Raw genomic sequence first — 15041 nt, 5'->3', positions numbered from 1 at the left:
AAGAATACCCAAATAAAGAAAAGGGATAGAACCAACCTTACAATACAAAAAATTAGCCGCTGCTGAAATAGAAGACTCATATAACTTTAAACCAAATAAAGAACTTTTGTTTGAATTGATCTTCAAACCCGAAACTAACTCAAAACATCTTAAGATTGTCTTCAAGCACCAAAGGTTGATATCTGATAATTTGCAAACAATAATAGTATCATCTGCAAACTGAAGATCACACACTTCAACATCACCTCGACCAATTTTGAATCCGTCAAAAACACCAATGGATCTAGCTCTTCTAACCAAACCAACAAATCCTTCCGCTACAATAAAAAACAGGAAAGGCGCCATAGGATCCCCTGTCTAATACCTCTTGAAACAGAAAATTGCTCCGTTGGACTTCCATTAATCAAAACAGACATAGAAGTTAAGGAAAGACAAGCATTGACCCATTTCCTCCATTTATTTGAGAACCCAAACCGACTTACTTATTCTTTTTGGTTTGTTGATAATAAAATTGTATATTTTTGTTAAAAATACATAGAAAGTGATTGACATGATTGCTAGAGTACTACTGTGTATTTAGTAACTAATATTTTAGAATAAATGTTTGATTATTATAAGCATGACCATATAGGTAAAAAATTAAAATATTCCAGATATAGTGATAATATTTCCCAACAAATATCGTATATATGTATTAATTGGGATAACCATATGTATGAGCTACAAGTGGCCCATAATTTACTGGATAAATTTTTTACTTTCGTAAATAATTTTTATTTTCACATTTTTATTATTTTGCACAAAAAAAATTATACAACATTTGAGTTCTTGCTTTTGTTATTTATTACATACCATATATGATTTATTCAAGTAATCATTGTATTTTATTATCACACTTAAGGTAGAGTTAAAATCATGGTTTGTTATCAATATAAAAAATGAGATGAATTTAAAATGTGACTGATAATTAAAAACTATTTTAGACTCACATATTCCACAAGTAATAATAATAAATGATGTAGAATGATTACATGAGACTTTTTTGTTGAAACGTTTATGTATTTTTTTTATAATTAACGATGACTCATTTGTTCATCACGGTTTGTTTTAATATATCATTTTCGCTTAAATTTTTACATTCAAGTTTTACCTATTTTCTTATGATAAATATGGTCCTTTCACTTTTTTCTCTGTTGAAGTTCTATAAACTGTGGTGACTAGAGCCGAGTATTAAACATTAACATTCGTTATTGTATGATATATACAGATACGATGAGGTCTTACATAATTATACCAACTTTTTAATATAATTAGTCTTTGTCCATTTAGAGAAACATATTTATCCTTGAATAAATGATATAGAAACTTTCAAAGTGTTAAAAATGTAAACTATTAGTGACCTTAGTGTGACTACCTATACTTTGCACAAAAATATAAAGGATAGGTAAACAAATAATATTAACTAACAATAAATTAACAAAATTAGACCAGTAGAAACGTATAATAAAAAAATTTAAATTCGAAATCAACTCATGTACTCATCCACAATTAATAATTTACAAAATGTTTGTCTAAAAAAGTTGAAATGCCATAAATGAAACTACAGGATTAAATATAATTATTATTTATTGTCTTTGATCATTATTTATTCTTTTTTCTTTACTGGTAATAATATTTTATACAATGTCAAAAATTCATTGAATAAGTTTTATATAAATGCAAGTCTGATTTTAGAAAGAAAAAAAAGATGTGCCAAGAAAAATGGTAATGCAAGTTTTATATTCTCAAGAACTAATATTATAGAAGTGACTGATAAGAGCACAACATTTATCTTTAAATAATTGCGATAACAAATTTTAAAGTGCAGAAAATATAACTATTAATTGGTATAAATTCTTCTTTCATTAAAGAATATATATATATATATATTTTAAATAAGGGTATCACATCCAACAATGTAGAATTCTCTATGCTTATACTGAGGAAATCTTTCAAACCAACTAAAGAGAAATATATATGCATCTTCAGCTGCAAAGTCAGAAAAAACAGATCCCTAATACACATGATCCTGTCAAAATGATAAATTATAATTGCTGAAACAAACAACTAGTGGAATGAGCAAGTTCTCCATCACCACTAACAACACTTAAGAAATATCACAACTATATTACCTGTTTTCTGGTCACCAAATGTATAGAAATCTGTTGTTTTATTCGGATATGAAAAACCACAGTAGCAGAAGAATCAATGAATGGTATATTCGCCACTGCAATTCACAGAACAATTAAACATAAAGATACATTGCAACAAGAATATCAGCAATAAAAGCCCTTATCTTGCCATAAACCAAATACAGAAACATATTGCATAGTAAAGAGAGACAAACTTTGTTCTAGATGGGAATTAGACTTACAATTGTTCCAAGCATAAGGATTCAAGTACAGTGATTTGCCATCAGACCTAATGCGAAAAGGACCAATTTCTTCAGATGCACCATGAGCAACAGAGGAGCATCCAGGACCACCCATTAAGCCACAACACTAGTGGCCTTGACTGTGGTCCAAGACTCATAAACAGAATTGGCCTCAAAAGGAGTAATTGTGGTTCTAACACTACTCCTAAGAACAAATAACATAATAACATTTATTTCTTCATTGATAGGAATGCAAGAGTCAATATCATCCAAATTATTACATTCTAGAAATATAAATACTAGTCTATAGTAATTGTTAGTAATAACAATTATTTAGTTACATGATTATCAAAATACTTCTTCTAAAGGGTCTAATAACTATATCAATATGAATATCACTTGTGTGAAGAAAGTTAAGACCATTGTCAAGTGTAAACTTCCTTCTCCCTTTTCATTCTGCCTTTTCCACTTGATGGAGTAGAGACATTAATTAGCAATGAACCTATATCGATAAATTTAAATTGAATATGTCAAAACTAAGTTACAGAGAATCAAAGATAGCCCTAATATTTGATTTAATTATATTCGACACTCTTAGCTCATATAACTTTATAATAGTGTAGGTTAAGTGAAACTTACAGTTATAACTAGTACATCCAATTCGTTGTTTAACAAGATTATAGACAACAATCTTATCTTTTAATACAATGTATGTGAGAAAAGATGTATTATCGTCAGTATTTTAATCTTAAAGAAGAGATTGCATAGCCACTAATAGAATAATACTTTTAAATTGATTCTAAATAAGTTAAAAAATAATACTTTTGAGTGTCAACATACCTCCTAGAATTGTTATATCTTGGGTTTTGAGAAAGTCAAGGCACCACATTCCATCACCAAACTGAAACGCACAAGTCATCATCACAATAATGAGATAACATAAAAAGGAATATATTAATTGATGTAATTATGAGAAAGTTGAAGCTTAAATACTTACTTGTGGAAAAGGTAAAAGTAATCTTGTGGTCTTAAACCCAGAGATGCATGGTTAGCAAAATTCAGACTTACCAGAGGAAAAATGTTAGTGACACTCAACACACTAGAAAAGAAAGAATTGTTTATAAAGTGTTAGAAAATTCTGTATTTTTAATATGCAGTCAATTAAAAAAAGTCAGGAAATTATCCACAAAGATATATAAGTAGTTTAACTTAACCTGGTGGTTACCAAGTAACAGCGAAATCCATTGTAATCAGTGGTGCCTATAGATCGTGGAATTGTACGAGTAATTTACAAAAGTAATATACTTGTCATTAATTATTGATAAATCCCGAAAAAAGAAAAACACATGAAGCACGTGAAAAACTCACCTCGTCAACAATGGGATTGTAGACCCCTTCGACAAAATGTGCTAAACTTGATCCAGAATCAATGATGACACCTTTGTTCCTTGATGTTTTAAAAACATTCAGATCAATCTGCAACATCTGCCCATTGATAGTGATACTTTCCAAATTTAAATTGTAATGAGACCTGAAATATATTCCAAATAAGTTATTAGTGTAAATATTTTCTGACAAGTTTCACTCAAGTAATTCCAATATACATAATTTATTCTAGATAAGACAAACTTATTGTTTTGGAATAAGGGACTATAGATGATATTTGGCTCCGCAACCTCACCAAGAACTAGTATGCCCCCACCGTTATTATCTCCTTTGAGGGAATGAGAGAATATTTTTGGAGCTACTCCTTCTGAGTGGAGTTGCGAGATGAAAGACATCTCATGTCTTCCAAACCCAAATATCCCGTCAATCGCTCTCACACACATTGTCAAGTTCCCAGTCTGGAGATTGCTACAACTGATCCATTATACAACAAGGTAGCATTTCCAAAGTTTAAAAAACTAGAAGCAACTAAAAACAAAAATAATATGAAATTTATTTTAAATTATCTAAAACTCATGCTAACTTACCCAAAAAATAATGGCACAGAAGAATTTGGTGTCACTGATCCCTCTACAATATTGGCCACATGCATTACATCGGAAAGAAAGTAGCCCGATGCCATGCTACCTTCTATGTATTGCACTTCAAAGCTACAATAGTTGTCGATGGGACAAGCTACATTTCGTAAATGTGCAATACTTCTACACTTGTGGTCTAAACAAGAGATAATTGATGAAGTCGATGAACTCTCAGGGTCAAAATAGTTGAGTGTAATATGTAACAAAAGCAAACAATGAAGATATTGATCTTAATGTTTGTCAAACCCCGATTTTTGGCTACGTGACATCTTTAGGAGTCGTCAACTGTCGTGTCCTAATTTTTGGCTTCGACACATCTTTAGTAGTCGCCACCACGTCTTTTGCGGTTAAAAGGTGGAAAACTCAAATGAAGTCCAAATTAGGATAAAATGGCATTTTAATTAAACGTTACCCTAACTAATTCCATGAACTAAATAGCCTTGACTTATTTAAGTTAAATTCATTAAAATCTTGCTCTTACATATCCCTAGATGCAATAATGGAATTAAAACTACGTAGTTATGGTTTTAAAATGGTTTGGTGGTAAAATAATTATCTCTTTGAAAATGGTGAAGCAACATAAACTAATATCCGCACCGCATCTCATTTCAAAGAGGTTTGAAATTAATTATAATATTTTTTGGTTATTTATTGTTAATTTAGGAATTAATCGAGTGAAAAGAAGCATTGTAACGCTACCGTTCAAGAACGATATGAGGACAAGAAGTATTACCACGATCTGTCTCCTTCCTTTGAATAATTCCCAAAAGTTATAAAAAATTTGTAAGCAAAGAAAAATAATATTGTGTGTATGCATTTTATGAAAAAACAATTTTTTATTAAAAGTCATTTTAAATTATTAAAGTTCTCGGCTCGAAGCGAGAAGAAAGATATAATATAAGTTGTAATCTCACTATTAAATTCCAAACTACTATTATAATATTTTTATTTTAAATTAAATTAACTTATTTTTCAAACAAAAGGAATTATATATTAACTAATACTATTCCTTTTCAGATTTACAAGTTAAATTTTTGTCGAAGACTATTACTTTTTGTCAAATACCAACCGTAACAATTAATTAATATTAGAGGAATCATATAATAAAAACAAATAAATAGAATCCTAATTTAATTTATAAATTAACTTATCATTATGATGGTTGATGTGGGCTTTCCATTGGTTGAGTGAGGGTCCAAATGAATTATGCAAATGGCTAGGAACAAAACCTAAAGAGGGAATTTCTATGACTATTGCAAGTTTATTTTTCAGTATATATTATGGATATATATAGATGACAATTATGTTTCCGAAGTTAAAATGATGTTGTTTTTTTATTCAATTTACCAATGGGATATTATATTGTTTTTTATTTGACCATTGTAAAAATGCTTATGAATGTATATGATTATGATATATATGTCCTTCTTGTAAATAGCAGTGAGTAGAGACACCTTAAGAATGTTTGTGATTTTAATATGAAGAGTATATGTAATATTATAACATGTATGTCTTGTCATAAAAGGAATATGTCTTTAGTACACTTTCTGGCCTTTTTGCTTTTTCTCCTTATTATGGCTTTATTATATTGTCTATGGTTAATGATGTTTGAGAATTGAAAAATATTGTATACCCATCTGTGTCCTCAATTTTCCTTTCAACTAGGTTGCTATTGTTTACAATGAATATTTATTTTTTGGTTATCATGGTGTTGTATGGAAGAGTGGTTATCATGGTGTTGTGTGGTTACTTGATGCTATAAAAAATTAGTTCAAGTTTTTTATAGGTCGGACAAAAATAGATATTGACAATGTTATACAATTAAAAACTAATTTACAAATTAGGAAGAATGAATTTACTGGGAGCCCACTTATTAGAGGACAACCAATGCATGAGACACAATTTACCCATGGAATATCACTTCCAGTGTCAATATCCACATGGAATTACCTCGGAGGAGAACCCAAATACACAGTTGTATAATAAAGCCTGCATTAAGCCATACATTTCAAATGTAAGTAAAAGGGGTAATATGCACAAATTAATATGTTAAACACAAAAGAGCATAAACAGAATTCATTACCCAATTTGAGTGGATCTGTGGACTGGGGGGCTGACAACATGGGGTTGTGGCCTTCTTCGATGTCTGTGCAAGTCCATTTCCCGAAGTTTGTTGAGCTCCATTCCATGGTTGGGAAATGACCATTTCAGCATTAAAGAGTTGGGAGCTGCAGAAACGAGCATGAAGAACACCAACAAGGAGAGAAAAACAGCCAATATTGATGTAAAGGAGGGGTTAACAGTTGAGTATGCCATTGCCATGTTTCTTCTTAGAGGAGTATCAATCTGTTACAGAGACAATATTTGTTATACACTTCCAATAAATAACAGTATAACACAATCAAACATAGATTAAACATAAAGGAGAAACAAGAAAGGGAGGCAGGGCAGAACATAACCTTGAAATCCTTCTGAGTTCTGAGATTAATTGTGTAGAGTGAAGAACTTGAAATGTTCATTTATACAACAACTGAGGAAACGTTACATTGCTTAACCGGATGGCTTCCTTCCCCAAATGGATGTTCCTTTGAAAAAATAAAATGCCCCATTTTTGGAAGGAAGGAAAAGCAAAAGTAGTTGAATTTCTGGAATATCACTACGGAATGCAAAAATAGGATAAAGGTTGATGTTCATGAAGTTGGTGTTGTTTTTGTTTCCATGCACCATTTTGGTTATTCAGAGTGTGAGAGAAGGCGCAAGAGAGAAGAAAGAGATAAAGAGTTCTCACATGCATGCTACTTGCATTACCATTACAAGAACACTAGACCAGATGATATGAATCTCTTCTTCATTCATGTAATAAAGCCAAAGTGGTTTCTTCTTTTCTTTTGCTGTGCCTTAAATAATTTCATTTTACTTTATCGGCGTGGCTAAAATTTACTAAAGAGAAGAGAATGGAAATGTATGGTTGGATGGCACAAGAGACTGAGAGAGACAAAGAGTTGCAACATGCATCATGTCTTTTCTCTCCTGTCTAAACCCAATTAGACTGTGTTCCATTAAAATAAAATCAGAAATCATTGTTTTGCTAAGTTATTTTACAAACTTTTCATGATGATTTTTTTAATAAGATGAAAAAATCTAATTGATTAGAACAGAAGATGGGATAACATTTTGGGAGAATTATTTCTATTTCATTATTATAATATAGAGCTACTGGATGGATATATACGCTGTGCATTTCACAACCCAAAAATTTGACGTACTTCAAATATTAATTCTTTTATCAAAATTAAGTAGTTTAGTTAATATAGTTTGTTTCACTAAATATATTAAAATGGGTGTAACATTTATATACTATCAATATAATTCAACATTCATTTTTATTAAGAGTTACTAATTAAAAATAAATGATAGATAATTGACTCCCATTATATAAAACTTTTACTGTTTTATTACATATATTATCCCATTTATAAAGTTACCTTCATTACTATTCCTATTTTTACTTTTTTAATTAATTAGTATTTTGGTAATAGAATTAATTAATAGAAAGAGAAAATAGTCTATATATTTTCTTTTTACACTGAAAATAGTCTATCAATGTAATTCAACGTTAGATTGCTTAACTGAATGGTTTCTTTCCCCAAATGGAAGATCCATTGGGGAAAAAAGATGTCACCATTTTTGGAAGAAGGAAAAGCAAAAGTTGAATTGTTGGAATATCACTACAGAATGTAGAAATAGGATAAAGGTTGATGTTAATGAACTTGGTGTTGTTTTTGTTGTCATTCACCATCTTAGTTATTCACAGTGGGAGAGGAGGCGCAAAAGAGAAGAAAGAGATAAAGAGTTATCGCATGCGGTGTTAAAATCGTATCGGTTATCAAATCGATCTGGTACAATGATATAGTGGTTCAACAGGTGGTTAAGTAATTAAACCGCATCCCGGTTAAATCGGACATACCTGCCTATATTTATATATATATATATATATAAAAATTTAAGTCTTTAACAGATTCAAAGTCTAAATTATAAAACATATATCAATCTAAAAGTATCACTTAACAACTGCAAAATATAAATAAATGACACAAGTTCACAACTCACTCTATAAAACAAATAAATTTGTAGTTTTAACATTTAACACAAAGGAGTCAAAGTTGTCTCATATCGAGATTATATTTTTGGACCAAATCCTATCTTCAGACAGTACTCCAAGATTACACAAATATCACTGAGATTACACACGAATGTTAGGAACCAAAATGTGTAATCTAAGTATGCCTTGGAAACATATGACTTGAAGAATGGTTGGCAAGATGGGTCACATTGTAATAAGTTTCTTAGTTTTTTTAAAAAAAATATGTGTATAAACCGGCTGGTTTAGTCAAATACCGGTCGGTTCACCGGTTTTGACCAGTTTTTGACCGGTTCTGAGATTTGGCTGGTTCAACATCTGTACCGTACCGATTAGGGATCCGGTTCACCGGTTTTTCAATCGAACGGGCCAGTACGGTACGGTTTTTACATCATTGCTCGCATGCATGCTTGCATTTCCTAAAGAGAACTCAGTTATAAATTTATAAAATAAGGTTTAACATGTATACACTAACGGTGTAGCTGTTTTTTACACTGTTAGTAAATTATCCACCATTCATATATTAATTATGTCAATTCTCAAATAAAAGTAATACAAATAAATGGTAGATGATAAGTGCAAAAAAAAATTTACACCAACAATATATATGCATGAACTTTAAACTCTATAATATAGCTAATTGAAGGCCCAAAACTAACTACCCACTTTAAATATTAATTTTTTCTTATATCAGCATTTTGAATATTAAAAGTTTTATATATTGATAAGTTATTATCCATGATTCATTTTTAATTATCATTTAATATTCAAAAAATAATATAAATAAATGATGGATAATATAGTAATTGTATATAAATATTTACCCCAATTATACTAAATATTATATTCTTCATTAAATATAAAAAATTAGATATATATTTCTAAAATCATCTTCATTATTATGATTCACATATTTACTTTTTCCATTTAATTAATGAGTATTACTGTAACAGAATCAATGAATATAATTAGAAAGAGAAAATAATTTGTGCATAAACATTGTGAATATATATGAATGATGAATAATATATTAGTTGTATAAAAAACCAGAACGAAATTGTATAAAAAAGGTCTAAAATCAATTATTTTTAAAAAAAATCCTATAAAAAGGTTAGAGCTAATATTATTTAACAAAAAGTAAAGTACTAATTTTAAGTGTTAACTAATTGAAAAATACAAAATTGCTTTTAATAAGCTATTCTTTATTGTTTATAACCAATGATGTAAAAACCGTACCATACCGGTCAGTTCAACCGGAAAACCGGTGAACCAGACCCCTAATCGATACGGTACAGATGTTGAACCGGTCAAGTATCAAAATCGGTCAAAACTGGTGAACCGGCCGGTATTTGACTAAACCGGCCAGTTTATATACATTTTTTTTTTTGAAAAAAAACTTTAAAACTCATTACAAGGTGACCCATCTTTCTAACATTTCTTCAACACTTTAAGACACATGCTTCCAAGGTACACTTAGATTACATCTTTTGGTTCCTAACATTCATGTGTAATCTCAGTGACATTTGTGTAATCTTGGAGTACTATCTGTAAGATAGGATTTGGTGCAAAAATATAATAGCGATATGAGACAATTTTGACTCCTTGGTGTTAAATGTTAAAACTCCAAATTTATTTGTTTTCTAGAGTGAGTTGTGAACTTGTGTCATTTATTTATATTTTGCGGTTGTTAAGTGATACTTTGGATTGATATATGTTTTGTAATTTAGACTTTGAAAATCTTAAAGACTTAAAGTTGTTTGTTTATGTGAATTTTGAGTAGATTATGAATATGGATTATGAATTCGAGTATGTACCTATTTGGAATTTTTTTGTTATAAGTTTAAATATATAAAAATATAAGTAGGTATGTCCGGTTTAATCGGCATGTAGTTTAATTACTGAACCACCGATTGAATCACTGTACCATTATACGAGTACCTTGACAGGTTTGATAACCGGTACGGTTTTATCAACACTGTTTATAACTTATCAGCTATATTGTAGTTTTTTTGTTTAAGTCAACAGGTTAGTAAAATTGAAAATTGTAACTTTCATATTAGTTAGAGTGACTGCTTTGCTAAACTTTCGTATTTTCCCTTTTGCCGAAGCATAATTTTATGAGCGTTTGCAATGAATTGAAGAAAAACACATAGCTTTACACAATCCTAAGTATTTTACACTTCATTTTAATTTATTTACTTATGTTTTAAGCCCATTACATAGGGCATAAAGAAAAAGTACAAATGAATTTTTAAATAAGACATACATATTCGTACTTTTAACATCTTGTAATTGTGCCTCTGTTTCTGTTTTGTTTCAACAACTTGTAACTGTGCTGAACCAACAACATGAGAGTTTCTCGCAGCAAGTGCCTTCAGCCTTTACCTCTCTGCTCTTGATCCAATAACTTGGCCTAACACTGATGCCGCAATACTAAATGCCAAAGCTGATTTGGGCATCAACACAAACTTCCTTAGCATTGCTATGAATGGAACATGGGATAATACAGGAATCATAGATGATCTGAACATTTTAACAATAAATACTCAATTTGATATTTTGACCTCAATGTAAAATTCTCTTTCAAAATTATAGATTCACCAACAAAATGCCTCAAGTCAAGAACCAAAACTAAAGATGAATACGTTATTCATTTAATTCTCATCATGATAAGAAAAGAATAATAATCAGGACATAGTAACTAGTCAAACATATCAAAAGGGGTCTTTGAGGCTGAGATAGACACTCGTCCTTACGCACATCAAGCTTATTGCTCACATCAAATGAAAAATGAAATTAATGCAAGAACAATAAATGAATTGTGTCCATAAATCTAACAAAACGAGTATATAAAGAGGAAGCAATAGCAGTCCAATAAGAAATAATAGATCATAGCAAATAACAAAGTGGAAAATTAAATTAAACATGATAATAAAAAGTTAATTATCCACCACAATCGAACAAATAAACGAGTTAAAATTGAAGTATCAACCATGATCGATGAATTAAACAATAACAGATAGTTAATACGAAAGGATATCGAAAGCATCAATTATGACGTTCATATTAGAATAAAGAATAGAGAGAAGGAATACCTTTAGGCTTTGTTTGATTGAAAAGAGAAAATGAGAAGAGAGAAATAGGCGAGAAAGAAAAAGGTGAGAAAGATAAAGAAAAGAAATAGAGTAGATTTTTGTGATGTTTGGTATAAGAGAGGAATAAGAGAAAATGAATAGAAAGAAATATTTTCTTCTTTTTCTCTTTTGTTTGGTTGGATAGAAAGTGATGATGTTGTGGTTCAAATTACAAAAATGTCTCTAGAATAAAGAAAAGAGGTAGAAAACTGTTGTTTTATTATTAATTAAAAATAAATGTTATAATTATAAATTATAAATTTTATTATAATTTTAATTAACATTTTTAATTGATATGGTTTGTGACATAGTTTATGACACAATTTGAAACAACAGGTCATTGTCGAGCTAAACTCTCTCTTTCTCTTCTCACTTTCTTCTCATAAGTGGAAGGAAAGAAATTTTGTGGGTCCACCCACTTTTTTCTTCTCTCCCTTCTTTCTCCCTTCTTAACCAAAGGGGTGAAAGTGAACTCAATTTTATTCTTTGTTCGCCATCTCGGCTTTGTTGATGAGTGAACCAATCAACGTCGGTATAATGGTTTCAAGAATATTCCAATTACAACTTACTTCTAATAATCATGTAAATAAGTTATTCTTTCTTTTCCCCATCTTGGCTTTGTTAGAATAAATTCTAACGTCGAACTCCTCATTTCTCTTCTACTTCTCTCTCCCTCTTTTCTCTCTTCTCTAACTCTACCCAACTAAACTCAACCTTAAAGAAGAAGTTATGCTAAAACCCTAGCCGCGATATAGAAAGTGAGTATATGAATATATCCAAAGAAGAATGATAGAGTCAAAATAGAGGGTTGGAAGGTTTAAAACTTTATATAGTGTAACTCAATTTTGCCAATTGATGGAACTGCCCTTACTTGTTTTAGCTTACTTCAGCTTATGTGGCACCACGCACTCTATATGTGTTTTGGCGGCTGCACAAGTTAAAATATAAAAGTCATATTACTTCAATTATTGTATACTTATGGGTGAGCATGAGTTAGACCGTATAAGATTTGTCCCTTATCCGATCCTGAATATTGGTAGGTCTTTTTTTGAATCTACGCAAAACTTTAGATCTGAAGCTAACCCAGTCATAAATGTTGACTGTGTCAGTCTTTGAACTCGACCATAGTTCCAACTAAATATAATACATATTGTTTTTGATAAAGTTTTTTCAACATTTTACTTATTATTATGATGGATACGCAATTTCACACATGAAATGATAATGTATATATATTAGTAATGATGTAATATAATGAAAAATTAGAGAATTAGTGATACATTCAATCTAAGAGATGACATTACTTTGTACACAATTGAATAAAGACACATAAAATATGATGAGTGAATGATCATGGAACGAAGTCGGGTTGAGTCATGTTTGTTTCCTACCCGACCATAAATATTGTATGTGTCAAATTTTTAAACTCGAACTCAGCTCTAGACATAATGAAACCTAACTTTATTTGGATTTGATCATGATTGATCCAAACTGGATAAACGGGTCAGATTGAGTCCCGCTCACCTCTAATAATACTTTTGTTTAGTTTTGCCTTTTTATAATATATATATATATAGCAGTGGAGTTAAATACGCATTATAAATGTAAGTACAAATACAATAATTTTTTTAATTTCTATCTCTTAGTATGTCAGGAGTGGATTTTGAATGCTCATCGAGGTACAGGACCCGGAAAACATGAATTTGAATGCTCGTCGAGGTGCAAGATCCAAAAAGCTTGAGTTTGAATGTTCATCGAGATACAGGATCCGAAAAGCTTGAATTTGAATGCTCATCGAGGTGCAGGACCCGAAAAGCTTGAATTTGAATGCTCATCAAGGTGCATGACCCAGAAAGCCTGAGTTTGAATGTTCATCAAGATGCAGGACCCGAAAAGCTTGGTTTGAATGCTCATCAAGGTGCAGGACCCGGAAAGCTTGATTTTGAATGCTCATCGAGGTACAAGACTCAGAAAGCTTAAATCTCACGTCGAGGTACAGGACCCAAAAAGTTTAGATCTCACGTCGAGGTATAAAACCCAAAAAGTTTTGATTGCACGTCGAGATACAGGACCCGATAAGTTTTGATTGCACATCGAGGTACAGGACCCAGTAAGTTTTGTTTGCACGTTGAGGTACAGGACCAGAAAAGCACTTGCTTTGATGAATGTAAAATAAAGAGTGAGTATATGAGAGTGTGTTATGTGTGATGTTTGTCATGATGTCATGTATGAGATATGAATGTAATACAATGAAAGGTAGAAACTATGCACAAATGTTCTAATATATCATTCATGGTTTATTTTTATATTTTTTAGATGGATCTCATAAACTTTTGCAAACTTGAAAGAAGCGACTCTTGATACCTACTGTTAATTGGTGCCATAAATTTTCACCCATCAAAATTTGCCGCAGTTTAGCTGAAGATGTCTTTCTCTTAAGATGGTCCATAAAATTACCTTGGTATAATCTTGAGGATAGTGACTAAACTCAGTCATACTGCCCTAGTGTAGGCTGGCTGAGAAATTCTTTCAAAAGCGTTGATATTTTTGTAACAACAAAAATTGTCCCAGTATGCCTATTTTGACATCTTGTCTCCATTTAGGTGGTTATTGTTCATAAAATGTCACAATTTGGATGATCAATGATGTGTAGTAGTAAGCCTTCACCTTAAGGGTGTTCATTTAATTTTCCATAATTTTTGTCCAGAATACCTTATGTAGGCATTTGTCGGTAATTCTCTCATTTTATGATGATCCCAAGTCACCTTTGGAGGTTTTTTGACTTAGAACTGTTCTCCTTTTCCTAGGTTGTCCATACGGATTTTCAACCTAGCACTCTTTTTTTTCCTTTTTAATTTTTTTCCTATTTTGTTCACTTTTTGTTTCGTTTTTCTTTTGTAAACACCCTCGAATGTGGTGACTTGACTTGATAGGGAGCAAAAGACTTGTATGAGTCATTGTTGAAGCTATTCTTGAAGATGAAAATTTCATATCCTTCCTCTTTTTGGTTGAGAGATTTTGCCTCCTTGTGATTGAATCGACTTACATAGCTATAAGAAGTCGCTTCATCATTGCCCCGAATTTGACCAATAGCTAATGAGATCATCCAAAAAAACTACCACAATTTTGGGCTTCTTATAATATTCCATCACACAATGAGATCAACTAAAAAACTGCCCAAATATTAACAATCATCCTTCTCTTTCAATTGTGCTGGTGGACTTGGATTGAAAAGCATTAGACCATGAAACGTCTCAAAATATACCCTAGTTTGAGAGGATCTCACTTTTCCTTTTTGTTAGGTATCAGTGGTTACAATACACCTAGAA

General features: G+C 30.9%; 3 protein-coding genes across 3 annotated transcripts; all 3 read right to left on the bottom strand.

Annotated features, from left to right (window-relative positions):
- On the bottom strand, positions 1955-2596 carry LOC109354121 (serine carboxypeptidase-like 26). The gene is made up of 3 exons (XM_019596474.1): positions 2414-2596; positions 2172-2266; positions 1955-2068 (listed from the first exon to the last, which is right to left on the bottom strand). The coding sequence occupies exons 1-3, from the start codon at positions 2526-2528 to the stop codon at positions 2054-2056; spliced, it is 225 nt and encodes a 74-aa protein (XP_019452019.1). The 5' UTR covers positions 2529-2596; the 3' UTR covers positions 1955-2053.
- On the bottom strand, positions 3384-3910 carry LOC109353760 (aspartic proteinase-like protein 2). The gene is made up of 3 exons (XM_019596128.1): positions 3782-3910; positions 3628-3701; positions 3384-3512 (listed from the first exon to the last, which is right to left on the bottom strand). The coding sequence occupies exons 1-3, from the start codon at positions 3896-3898 to the stop codon at positions 3407-3409; spliced, it is 297 nt and encodes a 98-aa protein (XP_019451673.1). The 5' UTR covers positions 3899-3910; the 3' UTR covers positions 3384-3406.
- On the bottom strand, positions 3910-6626 carry LOC109353945 (aspartic proteinase-like protein 2). The gene is made up of 4 exons (XM_019596300.1): positions 6521-6626; positions 6388-6426; positions 4387-4666; positions 3910-4273 (listed from the first exon to the last, which is right to left on the bottom strand). Exons 1-4 carry the CDS (start codon positions 6624-6626, stop codon positions 3928-3930), a joined length of 771 nt encoding a protein of 256 aa, XP_019451845.1. The 3' UTR covers positions 3910-3927.

The sequence above is a fragment of the Lupinus angustifolius genome, chromosome LG08 (assembly GCF_001865875.1).
Source record: "Lupinus angustifolius cultivar Tanjil chromosome LG08, LupAngTanjil_v1.0, whole genome shotgun sequence".
Taxonomy (NCBI): Eukaryota; Viridiplantae; Streptophyta; class Magnoliopsida; order Fabales; family Fabaceae; genus Lupinus; species Lupinus angustifolius.
This window is presented reverse-complemented; position numbering and strand designations above follow the sequence as displayed.

Bases quoted from the DNA above. Each gene is read 5' to 3' on its own strand.
- LOC109354121 (XM_019596474.1), bottom strand. From the start codon at position 2,528: ATGGGTGGTCCTGGATGCTCCTCTGTTGCTCATGGTGCATCTGAAGAA. The intron at 2,267-2,413 runs GTAAGTCTAATT...TGTGAATTGCAG, and splicing joins TCCTTATGCTTGGAACAATT to TGGCGAATATACCATTCATT.
- LOC109353945 (XM_019596300.1), bottom strand. From the start codon at position 6,626: ATGGAATGGAGCTCAACAAACTTCGGGAAATGGACTTGCACAGACATC. The intron at 6,427-6,520 runs GTAATGAATTCT...GGCTTAATGCAG, and splicing joins CACAGATCCACTCAAATTGG to GCTTTATTATACAACTGTGT. The intron at 4,667-6,387 runs GTAATTCCATGT...ACAAACATTAAG, and splicing joins TATTTGGGTTCTCCTCCGAG to ATCAATATCTTCATTGTTTG.
- LOC109353760 (XM_019596128.1), bottom strand. From the start codon at position 3,898: ATGTTGCAGATTGATCTGAATGTTTTTAAAACATCAAGGAACAAAGGT. The intron at 3,702-3,781 runs GTGAGTTTTTCA...TTACTTTTGTAA, and splicing joins ACAATCCCATTGTTGACGAG to ATTACTCGTACAATTCCACG. The intron at 3,513-3,627 runs GTTAAGTTAAAC...TTTCTTTTCTAG, and splicing joins TGTTACTTGGTAACCACCAG to TGTGTTGAGTGTCACTAACA.